The 17941-nt window shown below is 38.0% G+C and overlaps 1 protein-coding gene across 10 annotated transcripts in view; it reads right to left on the bottom strand.

Annotated features, from left to right (window-relative positions):
* The window catches only part of ep300a (E1A binding protein p300 a), a 34281-nt gene extending 20828 nt beyond the window's left edge, over window positions 1-13453 (bottom strand). For 2 of the 10 annotated variants that reach the window (XR_007932995.1, XM_051915422.1), the window contains exons 1-8: window positions 12345-12968; window positions 5909-6531; window positions 2127-2303; window positions 1699-2020; window positions 1461-1580; window positions 1021-1227; window positions 392-497; window positions 95-217 (exon numbers count right to left, since the gene is read on the bottom strand). Coding sequence is in view for 9 of the 10 variants with exons in the window: in XM_051915422.1 (XP_051771382.1) it covers window positions 95-217; window positions 392-497; window positions 1021-1227; window positions 1461-1580; window positions 1699-2020; window positions 2127-2303; window positions 5909-6531; window positions 12345-12438 (1772 nt within the window). In the remaining variant the exon portion in view is untranslated. Of the gene's footprint in view, window positions 1-94; window positions 218-391; window positions 498-1020; window positions 1228-1460; window positions 1581-1698; window positions 2021-2126; window positions 2304-5908; window positions 6532-12344 lie in introns of all 10 variants that reach the window. The other 8 variants (XM_051915429.1, XM_051915424.1, XM_051915423.1 and 5 more) reach the window with 8 other exon arrangements.
* Between the last annotated feature and the right edge of the window lie 4488 nt (window positions 13454-17941).

Raw genomic sequence — 17941 nt, 5'->3', positions numbered from 1 at the left:
AAGTTCTTCTTCCACTATAAAATGTGACTAATAAAAAAAGACAGATGTTACTGTAACTTCTTTCATAATTTTCACAAACCAGTGTACAACTTACAGTTTGTGCACCAGGTGGTTGCGTAGATCCTGGGTGATGTCCTCATGCCAACTCTTCCTCATGCCAGCACTGGCAGCAGGGTTGGCCACAGGCATAGACCCCACAGCACTGTCATTCATCAAACTGTTGAAAGGTAAGTGATGGAAACAAATGAGGACCACTTTATGTTTGCATATGAACTTATCAAAACTGACAGACACCTGCTGCATTAGTGTTACTGTGAGATTTTAAAACCCTCTGAATACAGAGGATAGAATAATGACTAGTTACACGAGATGTAGCGAAGGGTTGGTTTACCTCTGTGAGTTCATGTTCAGATGCAACATTGTATCCTGGAGAAGGTTAGACTGCTGATTCTGAGACTGACCACCCACAGCCCCATTTACTCCCATGGGATTCGCTCCTGTAACAAGAAAGGTCATGAAAAGAGACACCACTACAAGTCTAATAAAAATTCTGGGGTCTGTAAGATTTTATAATATTTTAGAAAGAAGTCTCTTATGCTCACCAAGGCATTATTTGATAAAAAATAGAGTAAAAACAGTAATATTGTAAAATATTAAATAAAAAAAAAAATAAAAAAAAACTGTTTATCAATTTTAATATATTTTAAAAATTTAATTTTCAGCAGCTATTACTTAGTCTTCAGTGTCACGTGATTCTTCAGAAATCAATCTAATATTATTATGATTTGATTCTCAAGAAATATTTCTTATTATCAAATGTTGAAAATTATGCTGCTTAATATTTTTGATGAATAGAAGGTTCAAAAGCACAGCATATATTTCAACAAGATTTTTGTAACATTATTTTGTACATTATGTCTTAATTTTCACTTTTGATCAAAGTATACTTGCTTATTAAAAGGTATTAATTTCTTTAAAAAAACTCATACTTCAAATAAAATCTGAAGCCTCTGTCATTACCCATGGTGTTCATTGCCCGTTGTGTTTGTTGGACAGGCTGAGGGGTAGCCTGGTTTCCCTGGTATGTGAGGCCCAGGGCCGCGTAAGCCCTCTCGATGGAGCTGGGGTCTATCTGCCCTTGGGTATTGAGATTGGGGGCACTGGGCGGACCACCAGTTACATTACCCAAAGAAGAATTTAACCCCACACCTCCAGAGCCTAGCAAAGCTGAAGCCATGTAGAGAAAAAAAGCAGAAATAAACCAAAATAAGAGACAGTTATCATAGAGCTGGAATCTGAAAATAGTGATAAAAAAATGTTGCAATGTCCAATTCTGCTACATTAAGGACAATGAAAAGATTCCAACATCAATAAATACCACAAGGTTACAAAGTAATTTTCTATGTTTGAAAAAGTGAGATGGGTTGAGATGTAACAGCATGTTTTGCATTTATACACACACTCACTCTGTTGATTCCTCTTGTCTCCTGCATTTTTCAAAGGTAGACATACAGGGCAGTCATGCCGCGTGCAGTTCTTCCAGTGAGAGATTATCTGTCTGGAAGAGGCACAGTGTGCCACTAAAAAGCAATAAAATGCAAACACAATATTAGTAATAGTGCCACGTTGTTTAAATAGGCAGAACAACAGAAACAAAAGTGCCACGCTGTTTCGGTTCTGTGCAGTTTATACACTCACCTTGGCAAGATTTGCCAGCCTGGCAGTGCGTCATGTGGTTGAGGACGTTCTTCATGGTGCGACAGTGGGGCAGGTTACACTGCCGTACTTCCCCGTTGGCCTGCTCCCTCCGCTGGCACTTGTGTGCATGAAGCAAAAGCACCAGCTGCTGCTGTATGAGTTTGCGCTTTTCTGGATCGGCTGCTGGAGGAACACCTCCCACCGCTGCTGCAGACACGGCTGATGCAGCTGATCCGGGGCCGAGAGTTCCTTGGGCATTGGGCACCATGCCGCCCGTTCCTGCTCCTCCGGCAGCGCCCGCTGGGGAAAGCTGAGAAGCCTGCTGTGGAAATCCCAAATTAACAGACATTAAGATATCTTGTATCTTGTGACTTCTTTAAAATCAACAAGTCTAAAGTCTGCATACAAGGCTCTGAATGAATACAAACCATGCCAGGTATGCCCTGCATAGGCTGGGGTTTCTTGTCGAGGTTAAACTGGGCTGGACTGTTGGACAGACCTACTTTGTTCTGGAGCTGAGGGGCCAGCCCTGCAACACCCAGACCCTGACTGGCAGGCTGACCATATGGGCCTCCATAGGGGCCTGAACCTGCATTCATCCCCATCTGAAAAAAAAAAAAAAAAAAAAAAAGACAGAGGGAAATGATAACGCTTTTCCAAAAAAAAGAAAACCTATGGATGAAAGTAGAGCCCTATGATTGAGAGAACGCTGATGAAATTGTGGAATCCAGTCATACAAATGGAATTTACTGTGTAACGCAGAAGGTCACCGAACTTAGCAACATTTGAATGGATAAATCATGAGTAGGGCTGTACACTTAATCAAATTGCGATATGAACTAGTCTCTGTTAATATTAAAGTACACACGAAATCAAAATTGACCTTATTTATTTTGTTAGCTCAAATTGCTAGTTTTGTGGTGAACAATTCATCTGTGCAAGTCAATCCACACAAAAAAAAAAAAAAAAAAAAAACAGTTTGGCTTTGTAATATTTAATCAAAATCTGAAAATGCTCCTCCCCTCTGCAACGGTGCCCCTTCTCTAATGACATCAGTTTGACGGCTTGGGTTGAAAATGCTTAAACCACTCCCCTCCGACCGTTAGTCTGCTATGAGCCAGAGATGGAGAGGAGGAACGCTAAAGTAAAACTCTGCCCTCTATTCAATATTCTGTTTCACTTGGAAATACGTCACAACACTGGAGAAAAGTCGTTTGCAACTTCCAGTTCACGGGGACTTTAAACCACAAAAGGATTGCTACTGAATCATGAAGTCTGCATGTTCTGCGCATCTTTGTTTTGTCTGCTACACAAGTGCATGTGACGCTCGTGGTGTTTTCAACGTGTGCGGTCTTGCTGTATGAGGATGCTCCATATAAACTTCATCTCCAGAGCTGCTCTAAAATTTTACTTTTCAGCATTTATTTCACCATTTCATTTGATAAAACTACTGTCAGATACACACAGCAACTCAAAGGTCTTTACTACAACCCACCAAAACAAAGGTTGGTTTAACCTGAAGAAATTATGACAGAAAAATATAACTATTGTACAGAAGAATGTACTTCTGAAAGAAATAACAACAAAACAATTTATTAAAATATTTAAGGAATATCACACAATTTATCATCCATGTTTTCATTTAAGCAGTGAACCTCTATTGTGCAGTGCTCTGTTTGGCAAAAAAATGAAAGTAATTGTTCATTTGACCAGTTCCAGACCCCGGTTTGGTTCCAACCGGACTACGAGACAAAATGACAACTGTAGCATCATTTTACCATTTCTAAAGTTTAAAGTGAGCAGCGCGGCAAAACTATGGAGCTGTACCGAGCGTGCCACACGAGTCCTGAAAAGTGAAGCCAAAGCGTCTCGATCGTCCCCAGGTGGCTGGATGCAGTATAGGTCATAAACCCCGCCCTCTCCATGTAATGTAATGGGACGTGAGACAAACTAAAGAGTCAAATTACACGTCAAACATTTTTTTTCCAAAGATGGTTTCTGTCATTTTAGGCAGTTTTTAATCACACTGATGTTAGTTAAAATGTTCTTTCTTTAAATAAGTTTGTTTTCAGTTAGTTATTTGATGCTGTATTTTGACATCATGATTGACAGCTGAGATTGACAGCTTCTCTGAGCGAAGTAGTCACTGAAGCACCAACAGACTTTTTTCAGGATCTTCGGGAGGAGATTTAACTTTAATTTCTACATTTCCAGAACTGTTTATTTCACACCAACATAATGAGTTGTTCTGAGTGTGGGCGGGACATTGATATCGCGGCTCCATTTCGTGCTCACTACTGCACAGACTCGGGCTCCAAGTTCACTATGCGCAGACTCGAGACTCAAGATGTCAGCGCCATATTGGCACACTAGCGGCTTCACTTACTACAATGGAAGAGAGTGAAGGTGCGTCGTCCATCTTTTTTTACATTCTATGAGCTGTACACACCATCATCGCTCAGGGCCGTTTATGGTAATGATCGTTATGCACTATATTCTCTAATATTTTTTATCTAGAGCCAAATACACTTCATTTATGCCCTTTCTGCTCAGTACATGTTGCTTCTCTCCCCCGCTTGAGACGTAAAATGGTACAAGAGCTGCAGATGACGTGGTTATTTTAACAACAGAAGCAGAAACATGGTGGGCAGCAAAAAAAAAAAAAAAAAAGATACTTTTGCTAAAACGCTTCAAAAGACAAGAATGCAGCAAACATAGTTATTTTTAATCATACATACAGTATATGACACTGACCATTCAAACTAGGTTTGTGTTTTTTTTAATCTACATTTATCATTAGGCCTATTAATCAGCATGTTAAGAGCATTTCATAATAAACAATGTTATAATTGGGAAAATTATTTGTAGATGGCAAGAAAAGACCATTAAGGGTGTGTTCACACTTGTAGTTCAGTTAGCTTGGTTCGGTTCACATCTCTTTGGTTCATTTACATTTCTTTGGTTAGTGTTATATTCATATTTTATTTAAACCGCACCAGAGTTCACTTCACCGTGGTGCACACCAAACAAGCAGACCGAGACCCATTTTTTCAGCGGTCTCAGTCTAGTTGTTTGGTGCGCACCCCGGTTCGGATGGCAGCGTTCACATTTATTCAAATGAACTGCACTAACAGAGCAATCGCACCAGGGTTTGTTTTAATCGAACTAAGTGTGAACACACCCTAAAATTTTAAAATAACTAGTTAACTTTGTTTTCTACATTGTTTGTTTGTTTTTAGTAGATACTTATTTTAAGCAAAATATAAAAATGGTCCAGACTTTAACAGGAAAACCCAGAACACCTATACAGTATATTTTATCTGTCACGTGGCCTTCTGCCATACATGGGTATCGAAATGTAAAAATAATTATATCCTGATAAAACATTTGATCTTACCTTTTAATACATATTCAGTTGGGCTTAAGTGATAAAATATTAATAAATTCCCAGACTCACTGCTTCGGCTCTCGGGACCCAATATCCTCATCTTTGATGACTATTTTGACTGGATTTTTTTTTCTTTTACAAAGTACTACTGCTGCCCAGATGGAAATATATAACTATTCTAAAAAAGTATTGTCTAGACCTCCGCCGGGAAGGAAATATATATAGACCGGACCTCTTGGAACTTTAATTGAATATCCTTGAACTAGGGACTTGATTTTGTCCATCGTGAACTGACTGCAATGTCGGATTATCTTTTGCTAATTGCTGTGATCTTATATTATTGATCTCATATTATCTCAGGGATTATTGTCCCGCCCTCCCACTGGTGCAGGTGCACACATCTTTAGAGATAAGATGTTGTTGCTAGTGGAAAGGGGAATTATTGTTTTTGATTAAGATTATGAGGGCACATGAATTTTAAAAATATAAAAAATCTTATCTGTAAGATTTTAAAAAAAACTACAATTAAAGCATTTTATCTGTAAGATTTTTTTTCAAGTGTTTTGTGAAAAAAAAATCTAAAACTACATTTAATTTTTCTTAACAAAAAGTAGAAACAATGTGGGATCTTTCAATTTATTGTCTTCTTAAATATATCGACTCAATACTGATAACATTACAAGGCACATTTATCGACTGATGCAGATGTATTGTGAATTTTTAATAAAGAATAAACAGAATAGTTCCAACATAGCCAAAATAAAAGCATTTTTATAAGGTGTGCGCAACACTTCAGGCTAGTGTTGATGATGATGTTATTACCTTGTTCATTGCTCCAGGTTGCTGTGCCCTCAGTCCACCCTGGACTCCTACTGTCTGCTGCTGCTGAAGAGCCTCTGCTAACAGGTTACTGTTGCTTCCCATGCCCGGGTTGTGATGTCCTATTCTGGGCGATCCATTCATCATCTGTGCTCCCAGCATGTTTTGCTGCTGGGGCATGGGCCCCCCTGGCTGCTGCTGTCCATTGCCTTTCTGAGGTCCGAGCATATTCCTGTTCATGTTGCCCACCATCCCTGCCATCTGCTGATGTTGCATAAGGGCGACCTGTTGTGGGGAAAGATGTTGTTGCCCTTGCGGGCCCATGCCTTGGGTGCCCGGAGAAGACTTCATATTCCCGAAAAGCCCCATTGAGGCTCCTGCTGGGCTGCACATCGCACCCTGCTGCGGTGCTGCAGGTGCAGGTCCGTGCCGGAGGAGTTCTGAGAGCTGCTTGTGCTTGGCCGCTGCATCCTGGCCACTGGACACAACTCCTCCAATGGCCCCGCCCCCACTACCCAAATTGGCGTGCAACTGACCAAGGTCCCCTCCATTTTCTAGACTCAGCTCTGAGGAACTAATCAGCTCATCTGGAAGGTCATGCTCCAGGTCAAAAAGCGAGCCAAAATCTACAGCAGGAAAAGAGAATTAAGAAGAGAGATTAATGATGGGAGAATATCATGAAATATTTTTGGTCCTGGAGCTGGATTCACGAAACATTCTTAAGAATACATTTCTTCTTAACTGCTATTTTTTCTTTTTATCTTTTTTCTTAAGTTAGAAAATAAGAACATTTTGCATTCCCAAAAACTTCTAAGAATGTTCTAATATTTTTCTTAAGATTGTTCTTAAGACAAAATTTAAAAAGTATACATATTCCTGAATAGAATGTTCTCAAAAATCATTAACTTTTCAAAGTTAGGATAACCTTCAAGCCGTCTTAAAGGGTTAGTTCACCCAAAAATGAAGTTTCTGTCATTAATTTCTTACCCTCATGTCGTGTCACACCCGTAAGACCTTCGTTCATCTTCGGAACACAAATTAAGATATTTTTAAAGAAATCTGAGGTTTTTTTATTCCCCATAGAAAGCAACATAATTACCACATCCAAGGTCCAGAAAAGTAGTAAAGACATTGTTAAAATAGTCAACACGTCTACAGTGGTTCAACCTTAATGTTATGAAGCAACAAGAATACTTTTTGTGCACAAAAAAACAAAACAAATATAATGACTTTATTCAACAAATTTGTTCCTTCCCTGTCAGTCTCCTATGCTGTTAACGTTGCAGCGCCTTTAGGTTCTATGTCAGAGCGCCGACTCAATATTTGCCGGATCCTGCATCAGCATCACTCGCATGCTTCGTGCTGCTCACGCGAACAGCGCTGGCCAATACTGAGTCTGCGTTCTGATGTAGAATCCTGATGCACTGCACTGTTTATACAACGTAAACAGCGTAATAGACTGACAGGGAAGAGAAGAAATTGTCGAATGAAGTTATTATTTTTGTTTTGTTTTTGAGCACAAAAAGTATTCTCGTCGCTTCATAACATTAAGGTTGAACCACTGTAGTCACGTTGACTATTTTAACGATGTCTTTTCTACCTTTCTGGGCCTTGAAAGTGGTAATTAAATTGCTGTCTATGGAGGAGTCAGAAAGCTCTTGGATTTCATCAAAAATATCTTAATTTGTGTTCTGAAGATGAACATCTTACAGGTTTGGAATGACATGAGGGTGAGTAATAAATGACAGAATTTTCATTTTTGGGTGAACTAACCCTTTAAGGGGCCGTTTTTTTTTTGCATTCCACTCCACAGCTTTTCATACTTTTTCTACGTATGCATGCTATACGGATGTGTTTGGCCGTTGCGCTTGCAAACTGCATCTTTTGCAGCATCTTGCGCATGACATGATGTTCTAAAAATGCAGCACTCAAGTTAAAAGAATTTCACCTTTTAAAAAATGTATCTCTAGACCTTTTTTTGTCATTCCACTGACCTGTGTCTCACGTTTTTACGCAAAACACAGTACACATAAACGCATTTTGCGTTAATGGCCACTAAGATGGTCAGTTCAATCAGTGCTATTATACTCATGAAAAAATTACAGTAAAGGCCCATGAATAAAAACTATAAAGTTTTAATAATCATTCTAATTTTATAAGAAAAAGAATTCCACAGGACAGCAATTAATTAAAATGACACAGAGGGGCCATATTGTTGGAATCACTTTGAGAATGATTTTTTTTTTTTTTTTTCAGCTAATGATCAAAAACAGACAGCAAATCAGAATTCACCGACTTTAAAGAGCTTGAGCATTTAAACAAGTGGCAGACAACAACTGCAGTGCGCACTAATTATAAACAGAATTTTATCATCCATTGGTGAGGACACTATATAATTATCGTTAAAGTTATTTTTATAGTTATTGTTCTTGGTGTTAACGGCACAAATATAGCGCATGGGCAGCTAAAATGGATAAACCCTCCCAAACAAGATTTTAACTCACCCTCATGTCTTTCCAAACCCATAAGACTTTTGTTCATCTTCTGACCACAAATGAAGATCTTTTTGATGAAATCTGACAGCATTCAGTCCCTCCATAAACAGCCTTCACGACTAGAAGTTTGACGCTTCAAAAAGTTCATAAAGAGTTCGTAATATAAACCTCTTCCAGAAGCTTAAACGTGCTCCGTAACCAATGAGGTTTATTCTCGTGTGTTACAAAGCACGTTTGAGCTTCCGGAAGAGGTTTGTTCTCGTGCACCATTCAGGTACGGTTGAGGTTTTGTTTATGTTCGCTGATCAATGTTTATATGTGAGTAAAAGCCTAAATTAAATCTGTTCATCATGTAAAGCAATTGTGTCTCTTCAGAAAATTTGGACTAAACTGCTTAATTCATATTGATTAGTTTTACAATCTCTTTATGAACTTTTTGAAGCGTCAAAGTTCTAGTTGTGAAGGCAGTCTATGGAGAGACAGAAAGCTCTCAGATTTCATCAAAAATATCTTCATTTGTGTTCCGAAGATGAACGAAAGTCTTACGGGTTTAGAACGACATGACGGTGAGTAATAAATGACAAAATTTTAAGGGAAGAAAAAAAATCTCTCCCAACTAATGCTGTAAACTATACTGGGAACTCTCTCATTTGGTACATTACTACTATATTAGAGGTTAAAATTAACAACAGAGACCAAGCTATTATATTCAACTTCTATTTATTTTCAGATATAATAATTACACATTAAAATAAAAACTGAAATGTTTGTATACAAATCAGTTGCACATAAGGTAGTTTTCATAAACACTTGTCTTCATGACAAATTTATTCAAACATATGTAGGGCTGCCCCCTGATAGTCAACTAAACGTTAGTCGACTAGAAGAGGCTTAGTCAACCAAAATGTTATTAGTCGGTTAGTCGCAGAAAGAAAAAAAACTTGTGGCGAAGTCATTCAGTCTGTGAGGGATCATTAACAGCGGTTCTTGTGGTAATTACAGTATGTCGGGCAGGAAATCTAAACATTCGCCTATCATCCATCAACCTCAAATATGGCTCAAACCTCAAAGTGTTTGTGCGGCATGTGGAAGCTGAAGTATAACGCGCTTACTGCAAGACATGGAGGCGCTGACGCGAACACTTGCATTTGTTCCTGATAACAGCAGAAACAACTTAAAATACTCTGTCATTTTTGGTCATACAGATAAGAGTAATACATCATTTCTCTCTAAAGGCGCACCCACTATCCTTCTTGCTATTTTTTCCCCGACACATTCATAATCATTATTTTAGCACCGGCAAACTTTATGCATACGCTTGAGCGCTAAATAGGCCATATTACGCCTATATATATTAAACGCCGATTAAGGTTTAGTATTCTCCTAATTAAATTAATATAAACGTGCGATTGGTCGACTAATGGATTAAATGAACTACTACTAGTCGACTAGAAAAATCTTTAGTCGGGCAGCCCTAAACATATGTATAATTAACAGTTAATAAACGCTCCTCTCTGGAGTTTTTTATGGCTAACTAACGAATCGCTCTAACTAAATGCTTTAAAAGTGATTCCAACAATATCGCCCCTCTGTGTTGTTATCATTATAACTGTGCTGTGGAATTCTTTTTCTTGTAAAACTGGAAAACTCTTGTGAGGTAAATGCAACGTTAAGTGACATTGTTCACAAGCTGTTTTATTGACGTCTGTGTTTTATTGACAGCTGCGGCTGAAACACTGAGCGATTACATGAGACATGATAAATTTCGTTAAGTTGTACTGTATCTTTCAACACATCTTTTGATGATCATGCATGTTTTTCATGTTTTAAAGTAGACGAAAAGTGGACTCACTTCAGTTTGAACTGAGGCGCTACATTTTTCTGTCACGTCACATTTAAGAGCGTCAAAACGACATTTGTTGTTTGAATTTTGTGATAAAATGGGCAGAATTGGAAAGCTGAGACTTTGTTTCTTATCAGAAGTAACAAAGCACAAAACTCTTTGCAATTATTCGATGGGGATGCACGCTACAAATAATGTTTAGTGTAGGGAGAAAAAAAAAAAAAAAAAAAATCAGACCTGTTACTGTTAATGCATTTTAGTCGCGTTATTAACTTGCCCTAAATTCAACAAGATTCCGCCCCCTTTTTATTGACAGGATATAATCGTCCCTGATCATCGGCTGTTTTTAAACAACTGGCCGATAGTGAAAATAATTGCTTTTATCGGCCGATACATCGGTGCATCCCTATTAAATGGCTGGCTGTGGTTTGACAGGGAGCAGAAAGCACGAGTACATTGATGATTTAAGACGTTAAGTATTCAGGTAATCACTACTTAGATTCTTCGTTTGGGAAGTACTGCAATCACCATTTGCATCCATTCAAAAGTTGAAAAAAACTAAACAAGAACAGCATGTAATTCTCTAATGTATATATACACTTTATTAAGATGTATAACATTGTCTCATCTAACAAATCAGCCATTGGTAAAACAGGTGAAAATGGTCAGTTTACTCATGAAATTGTGCTGGTCTTAAAATAAAGTGCAGAAGCTTTGATAGGGACCACACATTCACGCCACAGACAAAACAATTTGATGCCAAGCATAATGTGTATGTAAAACGTTAGACTCTGGTGCATTTGCATTTATGCAACTTAATAAATTCCTTTTAGTGTCAGAACCGGATCAAACTCGAGTTTGAACAAAAGGTTGAAAACATGAGAGACATCAACAAAGAAACGTAGTTCGCTTTTGAAGATACGTGCAAGTATAATAACTCGAAGCTTTAACATTTAATAAGAAACAACAAGACACCTATATGCTTATAATTCGCAACGCCTAGCATTAAATGTTTTATGGTTTGTTTTTAAGAGACAGGTTCGTCAGTTTTGTTATGGCTGAACAATGGAAATCAAGATCCGAAAAAAAATGACCGACGCACGAAGGGCTATTTGAGCCAGCAAGCGAACTCACTCAAACACAACACAAGTACATTTGTATCCTCCAAATCACACGAATGTGAGTCCATTCAAGCTCAATAAACGAGCTCATGAATTAATCTAGAATAGTGAAAAAGCCTCAGGACCTTAAAATAATGAGGAATGAGTTGATATGCATCTAGCTAACAATGGCAGGGAGTTGTTGTGCGGGCCTTCAGCATCAGTCTGTTATTAGCTGACCAGCTAGCTAACCAATATTAATCACTTTTATTAACGTTAAAGAGAACAGAAGAGTATGTTGAGAAAAACACAATGAGTTGTGCTCGTTGCACAAGGGCAGTTTATGAAAACAACAGTGTTCGTGTGCAGTCAGAAAGTTTTGAAGTTGATTGACTCAGTTTAGCAAGCTAATTCATGTTAAACATTGTCGATTATTAGTAAGTGATGAAATGTCAAGACATAGCTTTCAGAAGCTATTTGAAGAGGTCTAATTATTGTTAAATGTTTTTGTACAAAACTTTACACATTATAATTATTATTGAAGAACTGATCCAAACTCTTTGCAAGTGAGAACCAAACCGAAACTGGCATTTCACCGGAAAAAACCCAAAACAAATCCTACTACTGTTATTACCACTGTAGAACTATTACATTTTTCGTTGCACCCGTCAGTTTTACATTTACACCAGTTGACACAAAACACAGACCCTGGCTGAGGGAGCAGCGTGTGCAGGTCTGCTGCTGTGAGTGAATCCCAACAGCGATGAGAGAAGCGCTAATGCTAACCTAGCTGGAATGACAAGCTAAAGCTAGTCTCGTGCGGATACGACGTCGTTAGCTTCCCAAACTAGCCTGAGCTTGCTAGCCTGTGACAAAACTAAAAGGAAAAAAACTGTGCCCGCTTAAAAGACTTAAGTGTGCAACTGTATATACAAAACAAGCAATCGGTGATTCAAATATCTCGGTATCGTGAAAATAAAAAATAAAAAATAAATATTTACCGTTTCCATCGCTGGCTGAGGCAGATAGAGCCGGGGAGGACAGTTTAGGCCTCTTGGCTGAAGGCGGGCCAGAGTCCAGAACGTTCTCGGCCATATTTTTTAACGAATTAAAATATATATCCTCAGAGATAGGCGCGTAAGCCTATTCGTAATCCTCGATTTTAAAAATATCGCTTTTAAAAATATGACTTTTCCCCCTCCTTTTTAGGGACGAAGGGGGGGAAAGTCCCGTGTACAAAATACTCCTCTTTCCTGGGTTCGCCTCTCGATTTCAGCTTCAGCGTATCAACCCCCCTCCCCAGACCGATTTTTGTTCTTTATACAATTCTGCAAGCGGAGGAGGAGGTAGGGGGAGTCGGCTCGGCAAGAAAGGATAAAAAGACACTCCTCGGCTCTACGAGAACTCATCTAGTCCCGTCAAGAGTTACAGAATTGAGCGATGATGTATTTGAAAATAATTTTGCTCGTCTGCCATATCTGTTCGTAACAACAGAGGTGTGTTTTGTAGACTGAGTCGTAAGGGGTTGTCAGTATCAAATGGAAGTAAAATTGTGTCGATAAGTAAATTTTATTTTCTTTCTTTATCTATTTTTTTCCACAGATGTCAGCTGGTATTTTAGTTCCTGAAAATGTTTTCATGACAGACTTATTAGCTTATTAGAGTAAATCTTTTATGAAAATACACTTTTCACATTTTAATTGGAAATTTTTAAAAGTCACTAAAATCGTATCAGTAATACTAGATTTACATTGTTGATCTTAACAGGATTTAGTTATTAGATGCAAGCTACTTATTTAAAAAGAGGAACAAATAACCTACAATGTCCGACTTTGATGAGTGTTTTAACTTAGCAAAAGGCAATATGGCAATATGCAAAAATCAAATGCAAGAACTGATTTAAGAATTACGTTTTATTTGATTTGCTGATTCAAGAATTGCATTGAAATATTGAAAAAAGAGCACCTTATTCTGTAGCCACATTCTTCTATATATATCTGTCAAGCTATCTTTACAATAGTTTGTTAATTTTTAGTCATTACACAAGAAATTAAAAATGTCAATTAAATATCAAACCTTTGTATATTATAGGCCTACTCAGCTTTTTAAATTGAGGTTGTTGGATGACAGCTGTATGATACCTAAATTGTGTTAAATTGTTTGAATAAATATTATTATTAACATTAATTATTAACACAAATTGCAATTTTAATTATCTAATTTATTTTAGTGGTAAGATATTAGAAAATGGCTTTCTATATCAGCCTTTGTAGGAACTGAATGTCACACTGCTTTTGATTTATCATTGGTTAGCAATAATACAGCAGGCTATTTTATCCTCATAGTATTTTTCTATACTTTAGTTTTAACAGGATTGAAAGTGTTTTAGAGAGGTTTGGAGTGAAAATGCTCTCCAATGCTTTGTTATTATGAAAGAAATTTGCTATTGAAAAATGTTTTAAGACATTTTGTAAGTAATACTAATTTGGCAAAATGAAGCAAATTCAATCAGTCCAGAGCAATTACAATTTTTATCAATATATTATATGAAAGGAAGAAGCGGTTATAAATAGGCCTAACAATGTGCCTAACAATAGGCAAATCACCTTTTGGGAACTTTTCTGACCATTATTGCAGGACAGTTATCCATAGTCCCAAAGGACATATAACATTGCATCTGAGGTTGGCAATCTATGGTAAATTTGCATTATTAAAATCATGTTTTTTGAATTTACTGTTTTTATGACCCCACTTTATGCATCCTGGCTGTCTTTACTCTTGCTCTTTTTGCTCTGAAGGTACTAAGGTTACTTTTCAAGGTTATGGTTACCTCAAATAGCACATCCACAGCTGACCCACTGTCCATTCACTGACCGTCTGATGCATACTGCACACAAAATGCCAAGAAATTGCCAGTTTTAATGTGATTGGCTGGTGCTATACAACTTCTGGGAGTTGTACACCAGTGTTCAGGGCCGTTGCTAAAATTCATGGGATGTGGGACAAAATTATATGAGTGTGGCCCCTCTGCCCTGGTGTAATGAGTGGGCTATACATATCGTATATGACCTTAGAAAAAATGGATGGCCAAATGACGTTTGCTCAAACTACTTCACATAAAACTTACTGTTTAAATTTAAAAGGTTAGTTTACCCAAAAATGAAATTTCTGTCATTAAGTACTCACCCTCATGCATAGGAGAATGACAGGGAAGAAAATAAATTGTTTAATAAAGTCGTTATTTTTTATTTGTTTTTTTTTTGCGCACAAAAAGTATTCTCGTCACTTCATAACATTAAAGGGTTAGTTCACCCAAAAGTGAAAATTCTGTCATTAATTACTCACCCTCAAGTCGTTCCAAATCCGTAAGACCTTTGTTCATCTTCAGAACACAAATTAAGATATTTTGATGAAATCCGAGGGTATCTGAAGCACACATAAACAGCAATGTCATTGCACCTTTCAAGGCCCAGAAAGGTATTAAAGACATTGTTAAAATAGTCAATGTGACTGCAGTGGTTCAACCTTAAAGGGTTAATTTACCTAAAAATGAAAATTCTGTCATTAATTACTCACCCTCATGTCGTTCCACACCTGTAGGACCTTTGTTCATCTTCAGAACAAAAATTAAGATATTTTTGATGAAATCCAAGAGGTATATGACTCGTCCATAGACAGCAATATAACCAACACTTTCAAGGTCCAGAAAGGTACTAAAGACATCTTTAAAACAGTCGATGTGACTACAGTGGTTCAACCTTAATTTTATGAAGCGACAGTAATACTTTTTGTACGGAAAAATAAAACGAAAATAACAACTTTATTCAACAATATCTTCTCTTCGTTGTCATTCTCATACGTTGATTACGTCCAGCGCTTCCAGGTTCTACGTCAGAACGGCAACTCATTATTGGCCGGCTCCTGCGTCAGCATCACACGCATGCGTCGTGCTGCTCACGTGATCAGCGTCAGCCAATACTGAGCCGGCGGTCGGACGTATACATGGAAGCCTTCACTGTGCTAACTGCGTATAGTGACAAGGAAGAGAAGAGGTTGTTGAATAAAGTCGTTATTTTTGTTTTGTATTTGCGCACAAAAACTATTCTTGGCGCTTCATAAAATTAAGGTTGAACCACTGCAGTCACGTCAACTGTTTTAGCGATGTCTTTAGTACCTTTCTGGACTTTGAAAGTGTTGATTATATTGTTGTCTATGGAGGAGTCAGAGAGCTCTCAGATTTCATCAAAAATATCTTAATTTGTGTTCTGAAGATGAACGAAGGTCTTACAGGTTTGGAACGACATGAGGGTGAGTAATTATTTTTTTATTTTTTGGTGAACTAACCATTTAATGTTATTAAGTGACGAGAATACTTTTTGTGCGCAAAAACAAAACAAAAATAACGACTTTATTCAACAATTTCTTCTCTTTCCTGTCATTCTCCTACACTGTTTATGCTGTACAGACAGTGCAGCACTTCCAGGTTCTACATCAGAACGGCGACTCAGTATTGGCTGTCGCTGCACACGTGAGCAGCACGACGCGTCCGTGTGATGCTGACGCTAGAGCTGGCTTTTTCTTGCACACAAAAAATATTCTTGTCACTTCATAACATTAAGGTTGAACTACTGTAGTCACATGGACTATTTTAACAATGTCTTTTCTACCTTTCTGGGCCTTGAAAGGTGCAATGACGTTGCTGCCAATGTGTGGTTCAGATACCTCTCAGATTTCATCAAAAATATCGTAATTTGTGTTCCGATGAACGAAGGTCTTACGGGTGTGGAATGACATGAGGATGAGTAATTAAAGACAGAAATTTCATTTTTTGGGTGAACTAACCCTTTAAAGCCACCATGAAATCAAAATGGACTGTTCTTGTTTTTTAATGGAATATTGCAGTATTTGTAATAGGCCATATGATTTCACATCATTATTATGTTTTTTTAAATTCATGAGCCCTTATAATCTTCATTCAAAATGAATTCCCCTCCCACTTGTGCACTTTCGTGAGGGTGGGACAACCTGTCACTCACATGAGATCACAGCAATAGCAACCCACAATTAAAGCTGCAAGCAGCGATGAAAGGGCCCTCGCACCCAGGCTCACTGCCACCCATTGGCCTTAGGAAAACAGTGAACAGTGGGTGACATGAATGTAAGCGAGTAAATACAAGGGAAATATGGCAAAGTCATTTCAAAGTGCTACACTTCCTGCTGCCAACAGGTGGCGCTTTGACTGTAACCGAATATTGCAATGTAGATGTCTTCAGGTCAGAACTGTTATCAAATGTGAAGTTTGGAGCAGATCAGACATTGTATGCCTGAGTTACAACAACTTCCTGTTTCGTGGCATTATGGTCGCATACATTAGCACTTAGCCAAGTGTTTCATGATTTAACATGTTTCTAGTATGTTTGGCACTTTGTGGCAAATTGAAATGTGTTTCTGGGAGTGAATTACAGTGTAAAGCATGCCATTTCCTGTTGCCAGCAGGTGGCGCTATGACTAACTAGATATTGGCATATAGATGTCTTTATGCCAGGACTCTTATCACACATGTGAAGTTTGGGGCAGATCGGACACTGTATGCCTAAGTTACAACAGCTTCCTCTTTCATGGCGAAACATCAAATTTTGTCAGGCCGCCACGGACACGCCCTTCAGTGAAAACTCTAGATCTTCGCAATTTAACATCGCTAAGGCCTTAAGAAATATGACCTTGATCTGATTAAAGCTCTAGGAGGAGTTTGTTAAAGTAGAACGTCTGGAAATGGCAAAAATTGCACAAATTTTGCAAAGTTCATTCAAAATATCTGACATCCTGTTGGTTTTCAGATTTTGCTCCAAGAGATTTTTTTGTAGGTATTGGGCTGTTAGATGTGTGTTCCGAATTTCATACCTGTACGTGAAACGTAGGGTCAGGGGCACTTCATTGAAATTTTGTAGGTGGCGCTATCGAGCCATTTTGCCACACCTAATTCTGAAACCCATATCAGACGTAAATTTTCACCACTTCTGACACATCTGGAAAGTTTAATGAGTTTTTGAGCATGTTTAGGCCCTCAAAAATGCGATTCATTTCGGAGAAGAAGAAGAATTGGCCGAGCAATTACAATAGGGTCCTCACACCATCGGTGCTCGGGCCCTAATGATCCAATCAATTCCTGATGGACAAAATCAAATCCCGCTCTATTTTTTTTTTGATCGAGAAGCCATTTCACAGGATATATGTCACAGTAGAAAAGAAAAGACTATCACAACTTTTCATGCTGACTTTAACATAGTGAAGTCGTCACCTATATTTATATAGCGCTATACAATACAGATTGTTTCAAAGCAGTTTTACATTGATAACAGGAAAACAAGTTCATTTCAGCTGTACAGCAGCTCTAAAAGTAAATAGGGTCATTGTTCAGCTGAAGTCAGTTCAGTGTTGATTCAGTTCCGTTGTAAAGATCATCATTTATTAAATTAGTTCATTTCATTTATAAAGCAGTTCTGCAGAAAACAGTGTCATCCTCCAGCTCAGTTCAGTTCTCATCCAGTAGTGGCAGTGCAGTCAAATCAATAATACTGTTGAATATTAAGTATCCCCA

The sequence above is a fragment of the Ctenopharyngodon idella genome, chromosome 12, assembly GCF_019924925.1.
Source record: "Ctenopharyngodon idella isolate HZGC_01 chromosome 12, HZGC01, whole genome shotgun sequence".
Lineage (NCBI taxonomy): Eukaryota > Metazoa > Chordata > Actinopteri > Cypriniformes > Xenocyprididae > Ctenopharyngodon > Ctenopharyngodon idella.
Note: the sequence above shows the minus strand (reverse complement) of the source record. Positions and strands in the feature narration are given on the sequence as shown.